This window comes from Cetorhinus maximus, chromosome 12, assembly GCF_964194155.1.
Source record: "Cetorhinus maximus chromosome 12, sCetMax3.hap1.1, whole genome shotgun sequence".
Lineage (NCBI taxonomy): Eukaryota > Metazoa > Chordata > Chondrichthyes > Lamniformes > Cetorhinidae > Cetorhinus > Cetorhinus maximus.
In genome coordinates, this window is record NC_135890.1 from 123618277 (window position 1) to 123640731 (window position 22455).

The window sequence follows — 22455 nt, forward strand, 5'->3', positions numbered from 1 at the left end:
CTGGCTAGGCCAGCATTTATTGCTGATCCCTAGTTGCCCTTGAGGTGATGGTGAGCTGCCTTCTTGCACCACTGCAGTCCATGACGTTTGAGCAGGAAGATCAACAGTAAAAGAAAATTTAGAGACAAGGACAGATTTGAATGGGACCTCGATGGCAACATTCACTATTTAAATTCACACAAAGAAAACCAGTGTATGACAACCACACTGAGCAAGAAGAAATAGAAAGAAAATTTAAACCAACTATTATTTTAAGCAATATGAAGCTATTTATTCTATTACCTAAAAGTTGAGGTTCTTGCAGTTTGTATGGATGAGAGCGGGGGCTGCAAGGTGATTGAGTGAACTGACCATGGTACCATGGTACAGGAAGGCATTCAAGGAAATAGGTGAAGAGTCATACGGACTCAAAATGTTAATTCTGTTTCCCTCTCCACAGATGCTGCTAGACTTGCAGAGTTTTTCCGACATTTTCTGTTTTTATTACAGTAAATAGGAATGTTGTGATAGTACGGGATAATATAGTCAGGGGGATAGAGATAGTTCTCCGCAGCCAAGAGTGAGAGTCTGGAAGGCTGTGTTGCCTGCCCGGTGCCAGATTTTGGGACATGTGCTCTGAGCTGGAGAGGAACTTGCAGTAGAAGGGGGAGTATCCATGTGGGTACCAATGACATAGAGAGGATGAGGAAAGGGGCTTTGTTTAAGGATTATGAGCAGCTAGGGGCTAAATTAAAAAGCAGAACCTCAAATGTAGTAAGCTCTAGATTAATACCTTAGCCACGAACAAATTGGCATAGGGTAAATAAGATGACAGAGCCAAAAGCGTGGCTCAAAGACTGGTGTGGGGGAAATTGATTTTGATTTATGGGGCACTGGCATCAGTACTGGAGAATGTGGGAGCTCTACCGTTGGATTGGTCTTCACCTGAACCATGCTGGGGCCAGTGTTCGAACAACATATAACTAGGGCAGTAGAGAGGGCTTTAAACTAAATAGTGCAGGGAAGGGATCATATGAGGGGTGATATGGTCAATTAAAGGGAAACAACAATGTAATAGATCAGGGAAGCGATTTGGGGAATGATAACCAGTGTGTGGCAAGAAGGGACAGGGCATACAAATTTAAGAGTGCGCCACAGCTAAGTCTATAGATTGCAAAAATGGTAAAAAGGCAGAGTTAAAGGCTCTGTATCTGAATGTGCACAGCTTTCATGACAAAATGGATGAATTGTTAGCACAGATAGAAATAAATATGTAGGTAATGACCTGATAGTCATTACGGAGACATGGTTGCAAGGTGACCAAGGCTAGAACTTGAATATTGAAGGGTATTTAACATTTCAGAAAGACAGGAAGCTAAGAAAATGTGGTGGGGTAGCTCTGTTAATTAAGGATGACATTAGTACAATAGTGAGAGATGACTTTAGCTCAGAAGAGCAAGATGTAAAAACAGTTTGAGTAGAGATAAGAAATAGGAAAGGTAAGAGGTCACTTGCGGGAGTAAGCTCTCTAACAGTAGCTACACTGTATGAGAGAGTATATAGGAAGAAATAAATGGGGCTTGTAAGAAAGGTACCGCAATAATCATGGGCGGCTTTAATTTACATGTAGAATGGGCAAATCAGATTGGCAAAGGTAGCCTAGAAAAATGAATCACAGAATCTTAACGTAACAGGAGGCCATTCGGCCCTTTGTGTCTGTGCCGGCTCTCCAAATGTGCATTATGACCTAGTGCCATTGCCCTGCCTTTTCCCCTTGCCCCTGCACCTTGTTTCGATGCAAATAATTATCTAATGCCCTCTTGAATGCCTTGATTAAACCTGCCTCCACCACACCTCCAGGCAGTGCATTCCAGACCCGAACCACTCAAGTGAAAAAGTTTTTTCTCATGTCACGTTTGCTTCTTAGAGTGCAAATCACTCTAAATCTGTGCTCTCTCGTTCTTGATCCTTTTACGATTGGGAACGGCTTCTCCCCATCTACTTTATCCAGCCCCCTCAGGATTTTGAAAACTTCTATCAAGTCTCCTTTCAGTCTTCTCCTCTCCAAGGAAAACAGTCCCAACTTCTCCAATCTATCCTCATAGCTGAAGTTTCTCATCGCTGGGACCATTCTTGTAAACCTCTTCTGCACTCTCTCCAATGTGTTCACATCCTTCCTTTAATATGATGCCCAGGACTGTACACAATATTCCAGCTGAGGTCTAACGAGTATCTTATATAAATTCAGCATAACCTCCCTGCTCTTGTACTCTATGCCCCTATTAATAAAGCCCAGGATACTATATGCTTTATTAACTGCTCTCTCCACCTGTCCTGCCACCTTCAATGATCTATGCACACATACACCCAAGTCTTTCTGCTCCTGCACCCCCTTCAAAATTTCACCCCTTATCTTATATTGTCTGTCCATGTTCTCCCTACCAAAATGCACCACCTCACATTTGCCAACATTGAACTTCATCTGCCACCTATCTGCTCATTCTAGCAACTTGCTTATGTCCTCTTGAAGTTCCACACCATCCTCCTCGCAGTTTACAACTCTCCCAAGCTTCATATCATCCTCAAACTTTGAAATTGTCCTCTGCACACCAAGATCTAGATCATTAATATATATCAGGAAAATCAAGGGTCCCAATACCGACCCCTGGGGAACCCCACTACAAACCTTCCTCCAGCCCAAAAAACATCCATTGACCATTACTCTCTGCTTCCTATTTTTCAGCCAATTTTATATCCACGTTGTTACTGTCCCTTTTATTCCATGAGCAATAACTTTTCTCACAAGTCTGTTGTGTGACATTGTGTCAAATGTCTTTACAAAGTCCATGTACACCACATCAACAGCATTACCCTCATCGACCTTTTCTGTTACCTCTTCAAAAAACTCCAGCAAGTTAGTTAAACACGATTTCCTCTTTAGAAATCCATGCTGGCTCTTCCTTATCAATCCATATTTTTCCATGTGACTGCTAATTCTATCCCGAATAATTGTTTCTGAAATCTTGCCCAACACTGAAGTTAAACTGACTGGTCTGTAATTTCTGGGCTTATCCTTACAACCCTTTTTGAACAAGGGCGTAATGTTTGCAATTCTCCAGTCCTCTGGTACCACCCAAGTCTAGGGAAGACTGAAAAATTGTGCCAGTGCCCCTGCAATTTCTACTCTCACTTCCTTCAATGTCCTTGGATGCATCTCCTGGTGCCTTGTTAACTTTAAGTACCAACAGTCTATTCAACACTTCCTCCTCATCAATTTTGAACCCTTCTAGTGACAGAGTTTCTTTGTCTGTTACCAAGGCCTGGGTAGCATCTACCTCCTTGGTAAAGATGGATGCAAAGTATTCATTTAATACCTCAGTTGTGGTCCCTTAGTCCATGTAAATTCCCTTTTGGGTCCTAATAGGCCCTAGTCCTCCTTTTACCATTTACATGCCTATAGAAGACTTTGGGATTCCACTTTATGTTGGCTGCCAGTCTTTTCTCATAATCCCTCTTCACTTCTCTAATATGCTTTTGCACCTGCCCCTGAACTTTCTGTATTCCTCTTGGTTCTCAATTGTATTTTCTACCTGACACCTGTCATAAGCGCACTTTTTCTTCTTTATCTTAATTTCAATCTCCTTTTTCATCCAGGGAGCTCCAGACTTGTTTGCCCTACCTTTCCTTTTCAATGGAATATACCTTTACTGTGCCCAAACCAATTCTTTTTTGAAGATAGCCCATTGTTCAGCTAATTTTTCCTGCCAATCTTTCATTCCAATCTGTCTGGCCCAGCTCCGTTCCTGCCCCATCAAAGTCGGCTCTCATCCAGTTAATTATTTTCACTCTGGATTGCCTATCATCCTTTTCTATCATCATCCTAAAGCGTACAATACAATGATCACTGTCTCCTAAATGTTCCCCTACTGACACTTGATCTACTTGGCCTATTTCATTTCCAAGAACCAGGTCTAACAGTGTGTCTTTTCTTGTTGGATTGGACAAATACTGCTGTAGAAAATTCTCCTGAACACAATCTAGGACCTTTTGCCCCTCTCCGCTCTTTACACTACCACTGTCCCAGTCTATATTCAGGTAATTAAAGTCCCCCATTATAACTACTCCATAATGCCTGCATCTCTCTGTAATTTTCCTGCAGATTTGTTCTCCTACGTTCTTCTCACTATTTGGTGGTCTACAGATCGCACTGAGCAATGTAACTGCATCTTTTTTGTTCCTTAGCCCTGTCAAATTGATTCTGTCCTTGAACCCTCTGGGACATCCTCTTTCTCCAGCACTGCAATGCTCTCCTTAACCAATACTGCCACCCCTCCTCCTTTCCTATCTCTTCTGAACACCTTGTACCCAGGAATATTTAACACCCAGTTCTGCCCTTCCTTGAGCCAGGTTTCTGTTATCGTCACAACATCAAATTTCCACATGGCAATCTGTGCCTGTAACTCCCCAATCTTATTCACTGTACTTAGTGCATTCACATACATACAGAGTAACCCTGATTTAGATTTTGTTACTTTCTCCTTTCCCCCGACTTTACCTATTAACTTACTATTCTCTATATTAGTGCTATCTGTCCCTCCCAGTATTATCTGCACCCTGGTATTCCTAATATTTTTTATTGGTTCCCACACCCCTGCCGAGTTAGTTTAAAGCCCTCCCAACAGCACTAGCATAACGCCCCGCAAGGAACTCAGTCCCAGCTCTGTTCAAGTGCAACCCGTCCGGCTTGTACAGGTGCCATCTCCCTCAGAGCCAGTCCCAGTGTCCCAGGAATCTAAAGCCCTCCCTCCTGCACCATCTTTTCAGCCACGCATTCATTTGCCTTATCCTCCCACAAAAGAATAAATTTTTTAAAAGATCCTGAGCGGACTTGATAGAGTGGATCCCGGGAAGATGTTTCCTCCTGTGGGGGAGATTTGAATTAGGGAACACAATTTAAAAATAAGAGGTGTCTCTTTTAAGACGGAGATGAGGAGAAATTTTTTCTCTTGGATGGTCATAAGTCTGTGGAATTCTCTTCCTCAGAGAACAGTGGAGGCTGAGTCACTGAATTTATTCAGGGTTGAGTTAGATAGATTTATGATAGGCAAGGGTGTCAAGGTTTTTGGGGAAGCCAGGAAAGTGGAGTTGAGACCACAACCAGATCAGCCATGATTTTATCAAATGGCGGAGCAGGCTCAAAGGGCCAAATGGCTTCTCCTGCTCCTAAATTCTACGTTAATTTCAAGATATGACCACAGCCACTGGTTTTCACAGAAAAATTGGCAGAAGCAGAGAATACAATAGGCAAAGAACCCATGTGATAAAGAAACCTAACTTATTCACTATAAGACAGTAGGCTGGAAGCAAGACAGCACCTGGTTTGTCCATTACCTGCACACTCACAACACTGCCTCTCCTGCTGCTGTTCTGGCTCTCGGAGACAGTCTGATTACTGAAGCAGAGTGCATCAAACCCCAGGATTCCCCCAACACAGTCTCCAATCAAACATACCTGAGGTGGGAGAGACAACACTAAGTATATAACGAAAACGGACGAATGTAAGCTTTAAACTTGCATGCTCACCCTTAAACTGTAATACCCTTCTGCTATCATATCACTCCCAGAAGCTGTATTTGTGGATTGGAAAATGCATAAATGGAAAATGTGCACCATGAAATTTTGATTTTTAAAACTTCAGGTACAAGTGATTGCGTGTTTGTTAAGATGAATCAATTAGGTTAGTATATTCCAATTGTTCACAAAATGGCAGATAATTTATTTTCCATACAAGGAAATGTGGGGAGCAACCCTCCTCATGTGTACAGAAGTCATTTGATTCCACTACTTCATCATTCTTTCAAGGACTCCAACTACCCAATATTCAAAAGAAATAGAAACAGTTCAGAAGCCCTTATCAAGAGACAGGTACAACAGTGGCTACAATTTAATAAGTACTTCATTGGTTGTGAAGTACCATGGGACATCTTACAGTTGTGAATATTAACCTATATAAATGCAAGTTTGTTCTTTCTTTGAACATTACCTTCAGAAGCTGTGAAAACCAGGAAATGATTATTTTTAAACGTTTTCCTGTTAAGTCTTGCTCTTTGTTTGCTTAAAGGACAGTGAAACTAAACAGGGGCAGATGCCTAATTATACAGTGCAATCATCTGTCCCTTATTGTGTAAAAAGCTCTGGTGACTGCATTATAATTGCGAGCTGTTGCATTAAGCTGTAGGGAACTCCGAATTTCACTGTGCAAACGTTAACATCAGGAGTCAATAAAAAGAAACACAGCAACTGCATGAGGAGCAAAAGAAAATCCTATTTCTGTTCACTGATCATCACACTGGCACAACTGCTCTGGAAAAATACCCCAGCCCCATTAATTAAACTTGATTTTAATCCTTAAAAGCGTCAAGAGTTGCGTTATAAATCACAAGTATTTTTTGATGAATGAAAAACAAACAGTAATTTAAAATAAAAACAGAAAATGCTGGACATACTCAGTAGGTCAGGCAGCATCTGTGGAGAGAGAAACAGAGTTAATGCTTCAGGTCAATGACCTTTCAACAGGACTGGGAAAGGTTAGAGGTGTAATCGGTTTGGGGCTGGGTGAGGCAAGGACAAAAGAAAGGTCTATGATAGGGGGAAAGTAACAAACAGTAATTTACCCCTTTCCACTCCTCACATGGGGTGGCATTTTCCCTACAGGTTTCTGAACCCCTGTCTTCAGGCTCAAACGTGGCTCAGAAATCCACACTTTGTGGGAATCAGTAACTCATTGTGATCTTCCCCAGAGCAGCCAATTAATGACCAGGGTGGGTGAGGTGAGCCAATTAAGGGCAGTGGGCGGCCCTTGAAGCTGGAGGGACTCAGAGGCCTTCCATAGAACCATAGGAAAGTTACAGTACAGAAGGAGGCCATTCAGCCCATCTTGTCCATGCCAGCCCGAGGACACCCTGGTGCCCTTTCTAATCCCATCTTCCTGCACCCAGCCCATAGCCCTGCAGCTTACAGTACTTAAGGTGCAGATCCAGGTACTTTTTAAAAGAGTTTAGAGTTCCTGCCTCTACCACCAACTTAGGCAGTGAATTCCAGACACCCACTACCCTCTGCGTAAAAAAGTTCTTCCTCATGTCCAGTTTCAAAGAAGCAGCAGGCTGTGCTGGCAGGTAAGCAAGGGACAAAGCACCCAAAAGTTTAAATTAAAAATGGGTTTTGCAGCCAGGTCCTTCTACAATGCAGCCTGCGACTGCTGCAACATCCAGGCAGACAGGCAGGGAGGACCTCTCAGCCTCTCTGGAGCGCCTTCTCTGATGTTGCCCTGCTGCCTTCAGGAACCTGCAGGCTAACTGGAAAATCCCAGTCAACCCCATTAAATTGGCCTTAAGTGGGTCTTAATGAGCCATGGCCGCTAAATACTGTATGCCCTGCTGACCCCTTCATCATGCTTCTGTGAAAATGGTCTGGGGATGGAATGGAGCCAGGGTTATTTCTAGCTCTCACCCGCCTCTGATCCTGACCCCAGTGAGGCCTAAAAATCTATCTTAAAATTACCTCTAAAGAATTTCCCTTTACGTATACTGACCTGGCCACTAAAGGAGACACCCTCCTGTGATTTGATGAAATCACTATACACCTGATTTGCTCTGAAAATCACTGTAGCAACTGCCTCCTGGTACTGAGGAGATGATGTTGCCAACAAAGGAAGTGCAGCCAGTGGAATGTGATCCTGGCTGTTTGACAAACAGCCTTCGTCGTAGCTCACGGGGCTGAGGCTGGAAAAGCAAAAGCTCTTTTAATAATAAGAATTTACAAGATTATCTGAAACAAACTGACACGTTACCTTTTGACTCACTATGAATACTAAAGTTCAACTCAAAAAGAAATTAAAAGAAACAGTGATGACATTTTCCACACCAAGCACATGAGCTTGAAATAGCAAAATAAGTTAACAAACATTTTAAACTGCACTTTAAAAAAAAAATAAGACGACCAATAGGATTCTTGGCACATATTGTATGGTAAGTCTCAGTAATCAATCCAAAGCTAATGTCTGAGGTGCCAGTGGCAAATATTGAATATAAAGATAAATGTGGTTTAAAGCTGTTTGTGTGAAGCAGCTGTTCCTAGATTAATTCAATGCTGTATTCCTGCCTGTTCCTGCTTTATATTGTCAGCATATTACAAAGTATTTGATTATTTCATGGAATAGTTTAGTTCTCTCTCTTACAGAAAGAACAAGCTTTATGATTTTGTTTTATTGACGCTGCTTTGGGTATATTAATATCCCAATGATTGTACGGCTTAAGAAAAATTCTATGAACAGGTGTATGTGCATGAATTTCTGAGGGGGCTTGGCAGGGTAGACACAGAGGCGGTTTCCTCTAGCTGGGGAATAGAGGTCATAGTCTCAGGATCAGGGCCAGGGAGAGAAATCATGGGCCCTGGGGCTTCTCCTGCTTCCGGGCCTTTTAGTCCTCCTCCTTTAACCCTCAATAGCTTCTGTTGATGCAAGGCACTCTGGATCCTATAGAATACAATAGTGCAGCACAGAAGGAGGCCATTCAGCCCATTGAGTCTGTGCCAGATCTTCTGAAGAGAAACCTACCACACCCATTGCGCCCCCCCAACCCACTCTTTCCCTGTATTTTTTTCTCCAAAGTATTTATCCAATTTCCTTTTGAACACTAATTTGAATCTGTATCCACCACAATATTAGAGAGGGAATGCATTCCAAATCCTAACCACTCTTTGTGTAAAGGTTTTTCCTTGTGTTGCCTCTGGTTCTTTTGCCAATCAACTTAAATTAATTTATTTCTGAGCCATCTGATTATCAATCCTTCAGACACTGGAAACAGTTTCTGTTTATTCTATCTAAACCCTTCATAATTTTATACACCTCCATCAAGTCCACTCAGGCTTCTTGGCTCTCAGTAAAATAACCCCAGCTTCTCTGTAATCCCTTATCCTTGGAGTCATTCTAGTAAATCTCTTCTGAACCCCTCTACAAAGCTTTCACATCAGGTGCATAAATAGGTGACCATAGTCACAGTGGGGTCAAACTGCTCTATATAGGTTCAGCAAAACTTCTTGGCTTTTGTACTCTATGCCTCCATTTATTAAGCCCATCGAAAGCTCAGGTCTCTATATGATATGGCTTTGTCAGACAATTACACACAACTTGGTCGTTCATATTATGCAACCAGCTCCGCTTCTTTGAACCTGGCCTTATGCAATATCCGGGTAGCAACATCCAAAAGACTTGAACCTCACAAGCACTGCAAACAACAATCCTATGTACGAACTAACAGTGACATATTCGATTGGTGCATGACTCATGGTTTCACTTCCAAGTCTAAACATGGCAAAACAGTCCAGTAAATTAGCCCCAATCAATTCACCTGCAATAATGTCCTAGTTCTATCCACACAAGTAGGTTTTGTTAACAGAAAAATTACACTTTGCATTGAGTGATAAATATTTTCTTATTTTAAACGGAAACTAACCACACTTACAAACGCCCAGCACAAAGCGCATAATAGGACAAAGTACTGCAGATGCTGGAAATCTGAAATATAAACAGAAATAGCTGGAAATACTCAGCAGGCCAGGCAGCATCTGTGGAGAGAGAAACAGAGTCAATGCTTCATGTTCACGATCTGCACTAGTTCTGATGAAGTGTCACTGACCTCTGTTTGTCTCTGCACAGATGTAAACAGATGTGAACATCTCTTGCACTTCCAGTTTCTACTGGAGCAAAAAATAACCCCTTTTTCCAGCCCTCCAAAGAGCAATCAGATTTCTTTGTGAGCCCCTCATTCCCCTTAAGCAAGAAACCCAGCAGCAGCTGCCTGAGATCTGCTTTGGCACAACATTAAACATGAATTTCAAAACAAAAAGTTAAAAAGTATGAAAAATACATAAACAAATTGCTGAGCAAATAAAGCCAATGCCAAAGCAATGAACTGATAAATTAAAAAATGAGCAATTAATAAAAATGACCGCATTAAAAAGTGCCAAGCAGCAGAGCTAACTAATAAAACCTTTTTTTGCCTTTTCACTTAAGGAGGAGAGCTAGAGAGAGAGAAAGACTATAGGCTTCAAGTTCCTGGTCACCAGGGAGGAGGGGAGGGAGGGCGGGGGAAGAGAGACTGGGAACGAGCTAAGGAGTTGGGTTTAACTAACACCAACCTTGCATTCGCCTTTGACGGTGCACATTCTATGGCCACCATTGACTCAAGGGAGGAAGTTGGGAAGCTGGGGAAGAGGCCACGCCACACGCCATTGGGGGAAGGAGGTCGGGTGGGAGGTTTGCCGAGGAAGGGGCTATGCCTCACACCATTGAGGGAGGAGGTTGGGCGGGTAGGCCTGGCCCAGGGACACACCATCGAGGGAGGTCGGGAAGAGTATTCTGGGGGTAAACTAAACATAGAGATCAGACACAAGATGCTTTACCTTACCCTCCAGCAACCTCCAGCCAGGTCTGAAGTGAAGAGTGAAGACAGCACGCAACAATGCCCAAGTTCCACAAACAGAACAGTCCATGAGGGTAGCATTGAGGAGGTACTGGGAATCTGGCACGCCCTACTTGGCCAATGATTGCTGTTGTTCAGAACAGCAGCAATCATTGGCCAATTAGCCCATCAATTGGGATGGTCGACGTGCCAGATTGGCTGTTTTGGACACTGTCCATCCTGATGACAGGCTACTCGGCCAATGAGCTCATACCCCCCCTGGAACACAGACCCCGGTGATTAGCACCATGTACACCCCTCTCTCCCAGGCCCTGCTAAGGATTAGGTAGTCAATCATTTAGGAGTCAGATGTGGAGGAAATTCTTCACTTAGAGGTTTGTGAATCTTTGAAATTCTCTACCCTAGTAATCTGTGGATGATCAGTCATTGAAAATATTCAAGTCAGAAATTCATAGAGTTTTGGATACTGAAGGAATCAAGGGATATAGGGATAGAACAGGAAAGTGGAGTTGAGATAGGAGATCAGCAACAACCTTATTGAATGGTGGAGCAGACTCAAGGCCCGTATGGTCTACTCCTTTTTTATTCATTCATGGAATGCAGGCATCGCTGGCTAGAACAGCATTTATTGCCCATCTCGCCCTTGAGAAGGTGGTGGTGAGCTGCCTTCTTGAACTGCTGCAGTCCATGTGATGTAGGTACACCCACAGTGCTGTTAAGGAGGGAGTTCCAGGATTTTGACCCAAAGACAGTGAAGGAACAGCGATTTGTTCCAACTCAGGATGATGTGTGGCTTGGAGGGGAACTTGCAGGTGGTGGTGTTCCCATGCATGTGCTGCCCTTGTCCTTCTAGATGGCAGAGCACTGCACTGCTCTTATTTCATATGTTCTTAAGTAGAACAATGTATGAACAGGTATATGTCTATGGGTTTAACAATGTACAAATAGCGGTATATGTGTAGGTGTAACATTGATAATATTAAGTGTGGTATTAACAAATAAAATAAAGTTCATAATCTCCTAGTTTTAATATTTAAAAACATGAGTACTTGGATACCATGATCAAAAGTAAATGGCATTTCACAATGTTCTGGATGATGACTTAATCTATTTTGTGCAACTTAACAGGCTCAATAATTTTGTTAGTAATATAAATAATGCAGTAAAAAAAGCCTTCTGTACAATGACAGATTATAAATAAAGGAAAAAAATATTTGAATAGCCCTGCCTTTTCAGTACAAACATGCAAATAAAATCTCAGCGCATTTAGGGAATGGGTTATATACACAATATTGGCAAGTATTTGCTAGCTGCCAAGAATGATGTAAAATTCACACTGGATTCAAAGTGTATCTCTCATGGGCACTAACTATATCCTTGCCACACCAGCTGGAAAACTCACTTTGACACCAGTGAAAAGGCTTCAGAGCAGATGGCTGGGCATGGCACCAACTTGACTACGATGCGGCCAAGACCCGCAGGGAAGTGTACTCTCATCACTGTGTCAAAGACAGAGGTTATGGTGTTGACATCAGCTTGTTTGGAGGTTTGGTCTCCACTGCCAGAGTCCAGAATGTTTCCACCATGCAGGATGAGGACAAGGACATGAATCTTGCAAGACTGCAAAGGTTGCTGTGATGCTCCAGCCTAAGATAAAAACACAAAAAATTATAAGGGATTTTTTTCCCCTTATCTCCACTCTAAGTTGCTATTGTACATTTAAAAAAAACTTAGTTAAGATACTTACCACAGGCATGATAAATATGATCTAGTGATTACCAGTGAGAGTGGGACAATTTTGCTATGATTGATTTCAGCACACCAGAACAATTCTGATAAGTATCAAAATTATCATTTTAATAATGGAGTCTTAATAGAGTTAAGGCTCTAAATTGAGATCTGTTTGTAAACACTGGAAATGTATAATCCAAGATGGTGGATGACATAAATTATTTGAAAGAGTCAACAGTCTGATAGGTATCACCAGCTCATCTGGTGTCAATAATTTTAAATAGTTTAATACCTTTTAACTCAATTAGCTCAATTAACAAGGGTTGTTGAAACAAACATAAGTAAAATTCTGAAAATGATTTTCTGGCAATTGTCAAACAATTCCACACTTGCCAAAGCCTCACCTTAGACCATACAATTTCAAAACAGTAGTTTAAAGCTGCAGTTTCCAAACTCAAGCATGGTTTTAACATCACACTCCAATGACTCATACATGAGGACCAAAAACAAAAGTCCTTTCCAATGCTACAATTGTAGGATATATAATCATGATGGTTGAAGTAAAAATACCTAATCATACAACTTCACAAACCCTCCTCAGAAACATACCATAACCAATGTTGTGCAAGAAGCCCAAGCTAAACACACCAATTAAAAGCCTACACACTGCCATACATTCCATGCTTAATAAACACTTTCTTCATGCTGAAATCTGATTAACGTAATCAGAGACATTTCATTCTAATGATTTTTGATGAGATTTGCTGTCATATTTTGAAGTCTAGCCATAAATATAATTGCTCCGTGCAAATTTCTCTCAAAATGATTGAAGGATATATATAAAAATTCCACAAGTCATTAAACTTAAAGGGTACGTAATGATTTTAAAGGTAGGTTGTCAGTTTATACTGAATAAGGACAGAAATGGTTCTTTTAACATGTCACATTGTTTAAATAGTAACATAACTCAAAACTGTTCAATTAAAATTGTAAAATGATTGTAAAACAAACTTCTGATACATAAGGCTGTCCTTTTAATGAACTATTAAAATAGGGAAGGCAAAGGATTAAAAAATAAGTAAGCAGGTTGCTCCACACACAATCACCAGCTCACAGTGCAATTAATTAAAAACAAAAACAGAATTACCTGGAAAAACTCAGCAGGTCTGGCAGCATCGGCGGAGAAGAAAAGAGTTGACGTTTCGAGTCCTCATGACCCTTCGACAGAACTGTTTATTTTTTTTTATATATTTATCATATATTTATCATATTTATCATGCCAGTTCTGTTGAAGGGTCATGAGGACTCGAAACGTCAACTCTTTTCTTCTCCACCGATGATGCCAGACCTGCTGAGTTTTTCCAGATAATTCTGTTTTTGTTTTGGATTTCCAGCATCCGCAGTAGTTTTTTGTTTTTATATTAGTGCAATTAATTAGTTTAGTCAGTCTTTGACAGGTTGTGAGGTGAGATGGGTCAAAATAGTCCTGGGGAAGGGAGAAGCATTTCTCCGGCTACTGATTGTGGAGCAGCAATTCAAGGTGTAGAGGCCTTGCAATTCTGTGCCCCATCTTGAAGGAATTTACTTTAACAGGACACTGTGCACAAACCAGACAAGGCAGGATAGAGAGACTAAATGCGAGAACAATAACATCTTTTGGCCTGATACTCTCTTCTAATGTCACATTATGAATCTCATAGAAGCAACATAGAATACAAAAAAAAAAGAACTTTTACCAAACCATCATGTTGACAACGTGGGAAGAATTTTATAAGTGAAAACAATAGAGTTGTCTTAGATTCACTGAGATGCTATAAAAGCAACACAAATTGATTGATGATCAAAATTGCTTTCCAGTAAAATCCTTGCAGTCAATATTAGAATATCATATGCTCATAATCTTATCACTAAAATTAACAGCAACATTATAGGACATATTTAATGCATACAGAAGAATGGAGTACATTTTTTTGGTTTACTCACATACACAATTGGTATCAAAGGGGTTATTTCAACAAGACATTTGCCAACTTATATGGCAAACCTGCAAATTATGATGATGATAGTACATTGAAGAGACAAATTAGGGGTTCAGCACACACATAACCTTCTTACCCCTGTGTAGTTTAGACCATTTTTACCAGCTTCCTGGAATTTTCTATAGCACCTACTGAAAACAGACTGAATTTTCCTCATCATCTCTTGCAAGCACCCCAGTAAGCCAAAAAGCAGCACCTTGAAGTAATTAATTGACATAGCTCAGAAGTAGTGATCTTGAGGTAACATCACCATTTTGGAAGCATACAGAGCAGGAAAGTCCTGCTCAGTGTGTAAGGTGAGCTGCTGTCAGCAAGGGAGATAATAGGAAGGTGACAATGACCACCACACATGGGTTGGGAAAGAAAGAGATCAGGATTCCTATCCAATAATCCCTGCATGTATGGCCAAGGTCAAGCTTGCTGTGATGCTTGCTCCAGATAGACAGCCTGCCAACACTCACTGGCTCAAACGTGGGCAAAGTGCTGGAGGGTGATAAATGTCCATATTCTGGGGGAAAAGTATTACACTAGAGAGGAGGGGAAGGGACACAGAAAAATAAATGTCAATTGATCCAGCCAACAGCTTAAATTCTGCTTGCAAGCAAACACACCCGCAGTAAAAGTTTCTTTCTTGCTTACAGTAGCAAATTTTAACTATCTAGTTAGTTAGCATATTGCTCAAGTCAATACACTTAGGAAGCAGTAAGGGCATTAAACTACAACTTTAATGTTACTTACTGCTGGAATACTTGTAACTGTAATCTTTGGTATACAGGTACTGACACTCTTATTTTTAAGAGGGCTGTGTATCTGCATGAGAATACAGGCCAGTCAGGAGACTGCAGAAAACCGCATGAATAGTATTCTTGCAGGAAGTACATCATATCAACAAAGGTTGCCGGAAAGGCTAATCCACTATTTGTCAAATTACAACATGATAGGTCATGAAATTGATAGAAACCTGTACAACAATTACTGTTAACATGGTCACCTTCTGAATTGTTTTACACTATACAAAACCATGTGATTAATGCGGCTAATTAAATGGCAGGTTTGAAAAATCTTTTTTGCAATAATGTGGATAAGTGAAGCTGTTGTGCCCTAAACAAGCCATAGTTCCATTTCTGTAAGCAACATGTATGTAATCACATTCCTGAAAACTGCTAAGTGTTGCTTTACATAATTCTAATCTTCACACATGTAAACTGGCAGCGAGTGGGCAATGGATTTAAAACCCTTCACAGCACTTTTCTACCCAAGGACTTACAGTATCTTTTCCAAAATAGCGTATATATCTCAGTATCAGTTTCAGTCCAGAAACAAACACTGCTGATATTAGCACGTTAATGTGATATTCTGAGGTTTGCTGTTTTGGGCAGAGGCTCTGATCTGTTTGAAAATAAACAGGTGTTTAACATCTGCATTAAACGTTCATCCACTACTCTCAGCAATTGTGTTTTCCAAACTATTAACATTGAAAGCTTGAAACTTGCATGGTAAACTAAATTACTAAAATATAAAAGCAAATCTTATTACAATTAACAGATTTAGGCTTCAATAATATGGGCACTAAAAAACACAAGCAGTTCCATTTCCTAAAGGAATCAAAGAATAAGGGGCTAGGGTGGAATAATGGAATTGAGGTAGATCAACCATGACCTCATTGAATGGCTGAGCAGTTTCAAAGGGCTATTCCAGCTCCTATTTCTAATGTTTCTTTTGTGGAATCCCTAAATCAAATAAAATGGATAATATAATGGGTAAGTAATAACTTTTCCTGCTGGTGGGTTGTTATTGAGGGAGGTTAGTAGAGCTGTAGCCAACCTTTAACCCTCTAGGAGTCACAGGCATGTATGGTGCTGGCCAGCAGCCGTACCTAGAACCTCTGGCATTTCCCTGATCCTGAGAATAAACCTCCTCTGGAGGGAGTACCTACAGTTGAGCAAACCACACCCGCCTCCCAAAGCACAGAGCAGCAATTACCAACATTTTGTACTGTAAGCATATTAACTGTGAATTAAAACAAAAATTGCTGGAAAAACTCAGGAGGTCTGACAGCACCTGTGGAGAGAAAGACAGACTTAACGTTTCGAGTCCGTGTGACTCATATACCGTATGAGTCATACGGACTCAAAACATTAACTCTGTCTCTCTCTCCACAGGTGCTGTCAGACCTGAGTTTTTCCAGCAATTTTTGTTTTTGTTTCAGATTTCCAGCATCCGCAGTATTTTGCTTTTAACTGTGAATTATGTTGATATGTCAACCTTCATAGATAAAACAATCTTAAACGGAGAATCCCAATTTTTCTTTTTGTGAAGGAGTGTGGAATTTGTCTTTTGTTTCAACTTGCAGACTAAAATATTGTGAAAGTGCTGGTGGTTTTCAATATCACTGTGAGGCTTAAGATAGACAGGTAGAGTGCAGCAGACTTCACACCAAAATTCTGAATAACAGTTATGTTTAATATTTCAAGTAATGAGTAAGAATTTCCTATTCCTGAGCATGTACAAGATGAAACACAGGCTGTGGCAGTGGAACACATCATCTCTCAGCTCAAGGAATTGCAGAAAATGAACCTGTTGCCAACTGATCAAACTGTAATATAGAAAGAAACAGTGAATATCTTACCACAGGGGTCAGCCTTGATTCAGTGACAACGCTTTCCTCTGATGCAGAAAGCTGTGGGTTCAAGTCCCACTCCAGAAACTCGAGAACATAATCTAAGATGACACTCCAGTAGAGTACTGAGGGAGTACTGCACTGTCAGAGGAGACAGCACTGAAGGTATGCTGAGGGAACACTGCACAGTTGGAGGGACAGTCATGAGGGAGAATTGCAGTGTAGGAGAGTCTATGCTAGGGGAGTGCTGCAGTGTTGGATGGGCAGCATTGAGAGGGCTCCATAGTTGGAGGCACAGGTTTAAACTGAGGCCCCACCTACCTGCTCAGGTAGATATAAAAGATCCCACGGCACTATTCAAAGAATAGAGTAGTCATCCCAGTTCTCCCTGACCAATATTTATCTCTCAACCAACACCACTAAAAACAGATTATCTAGTCATTATCATATTGCTGTTTGTGAGACCTTGCTATGTGAAAATTAACATTTTTTAATTCTTTCACAGTGTAGGTATCTCAGGTTAGGCCAACATTTATTGCTTATCCTTAATTTCCCTTGAGAAGGTGGTGGTGAGCCGCTGCCTTGAACAGCTGCAGTCCATGTGGTGTAGGTCCACCTACAGTGCCATGCTGCCTGGATTACAACAGTGGCTGTACTTTAAAAGTACTTAATTGGTTGTGAAGGGCTGGAGGACATCCTGAGGTGTTGAAAGGCTGTCATTTAAATGCAGGTTATCTCTGTCTTTACCTCGCCTGCCTGTCTGGGATGGAAAGTATATTAGCAACAAAGATATTCTGTAATGTGACAATGAGAGTGGTGGCAAGAGAAATTCTCTGGGCTTTAAGAGTTATTGAGGAGGTACAGACAAATCAGAACTCTGATGTCCTGAGAACAGAGGCAATTCTCGAAGTTTACCAGATCATTGCTCAGCTCTGGCAACAGGAACATATCAAATTTTATTTGCACCTGGTACATTTCTTCTACAATACCCAAAGATGTTGATCTCCAATGTACTATTTTTCACTCCTACAGTCTAGTCAAGTCTCAGAAGCTGAAATTTATTACGTTTATTTTAAATCACTGGATGTTGTAATTTGAGATGAAATGAGAGCAACATGGATTAATTTGTATCATAATTGCAATTTGGGAACTTTTTCTGTTCAGAATAACAGCTGGTTGTTCAGGGTTGACTTTGAAATGAGTGGCCTCTTTTCAGAGGTTTCTAGTTTGTTGAAAATTAATTCCTTCAATCACAATTTGCTTGAGAATTCCTTTAGTTTCAAATTTATCAACAAGCTCTGCTTTAATTTGATTCAGAATCAGACAATTGAGATTATTTCATAGATTTCAAATTACTTAAGGTCATGACTGTGTAATAATTTATAGCACTGGCCATTTTTCATCTGTTAGTTACTAAATATTTTAGATTGGGTTATTGTAATGTTTCCTCTGCATCTGTGTGTTCTTTTTTTACAGAAATCTTGTGTTCCAAGATAGAATCATCAGTTCTGGGTAAGACAATATTTTTGTCAACCTTTTTCAATTATCAAGGACTTGCAAATCAGATAGAGCACAGGATAGATTAAGGGTAAAGCTCCTGTTATATTGTCCCAACAATGCATCATCATCCCAGCTTTTCAACATCACTGGTGCCGCACTTCATTTTCTCGCATCAGTTATTCTTGTGACTTTACTGAGATTGTCCTATTTCATGCAAAATTATACTTGATCCTTCTGCACTCTCACATATCTCCTTAGAGCTTGCTTCAGAATAGCATGAACAGAACAAGTAATATAGAGTGCATGGAGTAGAGGAAACCTAACATTTGACAAAAAAACATATATTACTCGGTATGAAGTTTACATAACAGGCAGTGGGAATGGGTTTTTAGTTGACTTGATGCTACAATGGTTTCTGGCATGATCACAGCCATAAATCTGAATTGCTATCCTATACTTTCCTGCTAGTTAATCTTTCTCCCATACATGCTGTTTATTACCTTCATTTCTTCCACTCCCAAGATTTTAAAGTAACATAACTTATATTTATATAGCACCTTTAAAGTAATAAACATCCCAACATACCTCAAATGGGTTGAGCTGCTCTCCACTGGAAGGAACATAGTCTGTCAATTGACCTTGATACAAGTCACCTGCGGAAGAAAAATGATTCAGTGACAGCACATTCATACTTTCAATAAAGTGGGCAGGGCTTATGGAAACATCACAAAAATCGTGTCAGCAACACTTTGTCTCCTTATCACATATGCAGATTTTCTACTTTCTACAGATTGTACTTATTCATGAGGACAGCTCAATTATTTTATTTATGGAGTCAGCCTTGGTTCAGTCGATCTTGCTCTTGTGTCTTGAGTGAGAAAATAGTGGGTTCAAGTCACCAACAGAAACCTGGACATATAATATAGGTCCACACTGTCAGAAGTATCAACATTCAGGAACCGAGGCTCTGTCTACTCTTCCAAGTGAAAGTAAAAGATCCCGTGGCACTATTTCGAAGGAAAATAGGGGAGTGTCTCTTGGTTTGCTGACCAATATTTATCCCTCAACCAACATCGCTAAAACAGGCTATCTGGTCATTATTACACAGCTGTTTGAGTGATATTTGCTGTCACATTTCCTGCATTACAATAGTGATTACGCTCAAAAAGTAATTCATTGGCTGTAAAGTAATTGAGGACGCCCTGAGGTCAGGGAAGGCATTATAGTAATGAAGATTCTTTCTATCATAATTCACAACTACAAAAGTTGCTTCTGAAAATACGACTGGTATTGAAGTCAGTCATTAAGCCAAAGCACCTTGGTGACTTCTTCACTCAGGATATTCTCAATATGCTGAGCTCTTAAATCCAGGCAGGTCATCAAATGGAGGGGGAACCTGAACTCCTCCTAATGGTGTAGTGTGTAAATGCACCACAGGAAACTAAGAGGACCCAGGCAAAGAAAGGTCTCACAACTCACTGAAGCAGAGAGCTCTAGGACCCTTAACTATCCTATTCAGCCACCCAACTACATTCTAAATGAAGCATTGGCACTGAAATATACAGTCCAGGTAGGTCCCATGTTTAATCTCTAGCTTGTACAGGGTTAGCTAATCTCTGTTGAGACAGGAGATGGATGATAAATTGGTCTTGGCACCGTATACAAGGAACCAGCCGAACTCATACTGTGCTGACAATCCCTGGCTAGAAAGTTCATGTGTGTGGGCCTTGGTCTCTGCCACTCAAGGTCAAATAGCCTGTCAACATTAACTATCCAGGCCAAATGAAGAATCACCACCTAGTCGCCAACCCCTATGCCAGCAAGTGTTCGGTTTTCGGGAGAATAGTGGAGGAATTTTTTTAAAAGTCAGCCTGCGGAACACCAAATTGTTCTCCTTATAGCAGAGAAGGTTAATGGTAGATTTACTAAAGGTATTACATTGGAAAGTTCACTAGGCCGATTCGTAGGATGGAGTGGTTGTCCTATAAGGAAAGATTGAGCAGATTGGGCCTATACTCATTGGAATTTAGAAGAACGAGAGATGATCTCATTGAAATGTGTAAAATTCTGAGCGGGTTTGGGATAGGGTAGATGCTCAGGTTATGTTTCCCCTCATGGGGGAATCTAGAACCAAGGGCACAGTTTAAAAATGAGGGTTCTCCCATTTAAGACTGAGATGATGAGAAGTTTCTTTTCTCAGAGGGTCATTAGTCTGTGGAATTCTCCTTAACAGAAAGCAGTGGAGGCTGGGTCAGTGAATATATTCAAGGCCAAGTTAGACAGATTTTTGATCATGATAGGGAGTCATGGGTTATGGGGGACAGTCAGCAAAGTGGAGTTAAGGCTACTATCAGATCAACCATGCCCTTATTGAATGGCAGAGCAGGGTTGAAGGGCCAAATGGCCTACTCCTGCTCCTGTTTCTTATATTCTTCTGTGTTAAAAATTATTAGGGGTTTTTAAAGAGTAGATATGGAGAAACTCTTCACAAGTGGCAGAAGGGGCAGTAACCAGATGACATGGATTTAAGATTACTGTCAAAAATTCTGGGCCGGGAGAGGTGAGGTGGTGGAAAGAATTAGGGCAATTTTTTTGTAAAGGGGACAAACTGTTATGATGTACTTCCTGAAAGGGCAGTGGAAACTGATTCAATGGTAACTTTCAAAAGAGAATTGAATAAATACTTGAAAAGGAGAAATTATCAGGGCTATGGAGAAAGAGCAGGGGGGAGTGGGACCAATGATTTTATAACTCAAACATCACAGAACTGAAATGATGCAAATTCTTTAAAGTTTTTAAACAAATTAAGCTTACTCTGGCCTCCTTCAGCTTCACCACCCGCTTCAATTTTATCAATAAGATCATTCGAATTCCATTTTGTGATTTCTTGAGGGAAGATCTCCTCATTGTCTGAAAAATCTTCTGAATATATGAAAGAGAAAACATGAGGACCAAGTATGAATTATTTTGACACATCTTAAGGCAACAGAGTTCTTTGGACGTGAACACAAAGATAAAACAAATATTTCTTCACCCAGCCATTCATTTTCATACCACTTCTCCTGGTGAGAGTCACGATGGCAGCAAACTGAGCAGGGCCAACCAGACTTCCCTTTCCTTAGCCACAGATTCCAGCTCTTCCTGGAAGACTCTCAGACGTTCCCAGGCCAGCTGAGAGATGTAATTCCTCCAGTGTGCTCTGGGTCGGCCTCGAGGTCTCTGCCCAGTGGGCCGTGCCCGGCACAGCTCCAGCAGGGGCCTACCAGGGGGCATCCTTATCAGACGCCCAAACCACCTCAACTGGCCCATCTCGATCCGGAGGAGCAGCAACTCTACTCCGAGCCTCTCCCGGATTGCTGAACTCCTCACCCTGTCCCAGAGAGTACGCCCAGCAACCCTGCGGAGAAACCTTATTTCCGCCGCTTGTACCCTCAATCGTATCCCTTCAATCGTTACCCACAGTTCATGAGCATAGGTGAGGATGGGGAAGTAGATCAACCGGTAAACCAAGAGCTTCGTCCTAAAACTCAGCTCCTGCTTCACCACCATAGACCGGTACAGCACCCGCAGAACTGCAGCCGCCGCACTGATCTGCTGGTCAATCAGACGCTCCCCCTGCCAGCACTCGCAAACAAGATCCCGACATACTTGAGCTCCTCCACTAAGGGAAGCTGCTCCCCCCTCACCTGAAGGGAGCAACCCACTCTTTTCTGAGACAGAACCATGACCTCAGATTTAGAGATGCTGATCTGCAGCCCAGCCACGTCACACTCAACAGCGAAACGTTCGAGTGTACTGGAAATCACAGCCAGGTGAGGTAAGAAGCACATAGTCATCTACAAACAGCAGAGATGCCACCCTCAAGTCCCCAAACTGGATATTCTCCATACCTCGGCTGCACCTTGATATCCCATCCCTGAAAATCACGAACAGGAGTGGAGACCAATGGTGGAGTCCAATGCCCACCTTGAACAAATGCGACCTAATGCCGAGAATGTGAACATAACTCTCGCTCTGCGAACAGAGGGACCTGATAACACAAAGAAGAGGCACAGGCACCTCATATTCCTGCAGCACCTTCTGCAAAATATCCCAAGGAACATGG

The 22455-nt window shown here is 41.4% G+C and overlaps 1 protein-coding gene across 3 annotated transcripts in view; it reads right to left on the reverse strand.

Moving 5' to 3' along the window:
- The window catches only part of pitpnm2 (phosphatidylinositol transfer protein, membrane-associated 2), a 314925-nt gene that overhangs the window by 43731 nt on the left and 248739 nt on the right, over nucleotides 1-22455 (reverse strand). For all 3 annotated transcript variants that reach the window (XM_078554574.1, XM_078554573.1, XM_078554572.1), the window contains exons 8-12: nucleotides 21165-21272; nucleotides 18936-19003; nucleotides 11863-12107; nucleotides 7571-7760; nucleotides 5371-5490 (exon numbers count right to left, since the gene is read on the reverse strand). In XM_078554574.1, coding sequence (XP_078410700.1) covers nucleotides 5371-5490; nucleotides 7571-7760; nucleotides 11863-12107; nucleotides 18936-19003; nucleotides 21165-21272 — 731 coding nt within the window. The remainder of the gene's footprint in view (nucleotides 1-5370; nucleotides 5491-7570; nucleotides 7761-11862; nucleotides 12108-18935; nucleotides 19004-21164; nucleotides 21273-22455) is intronic.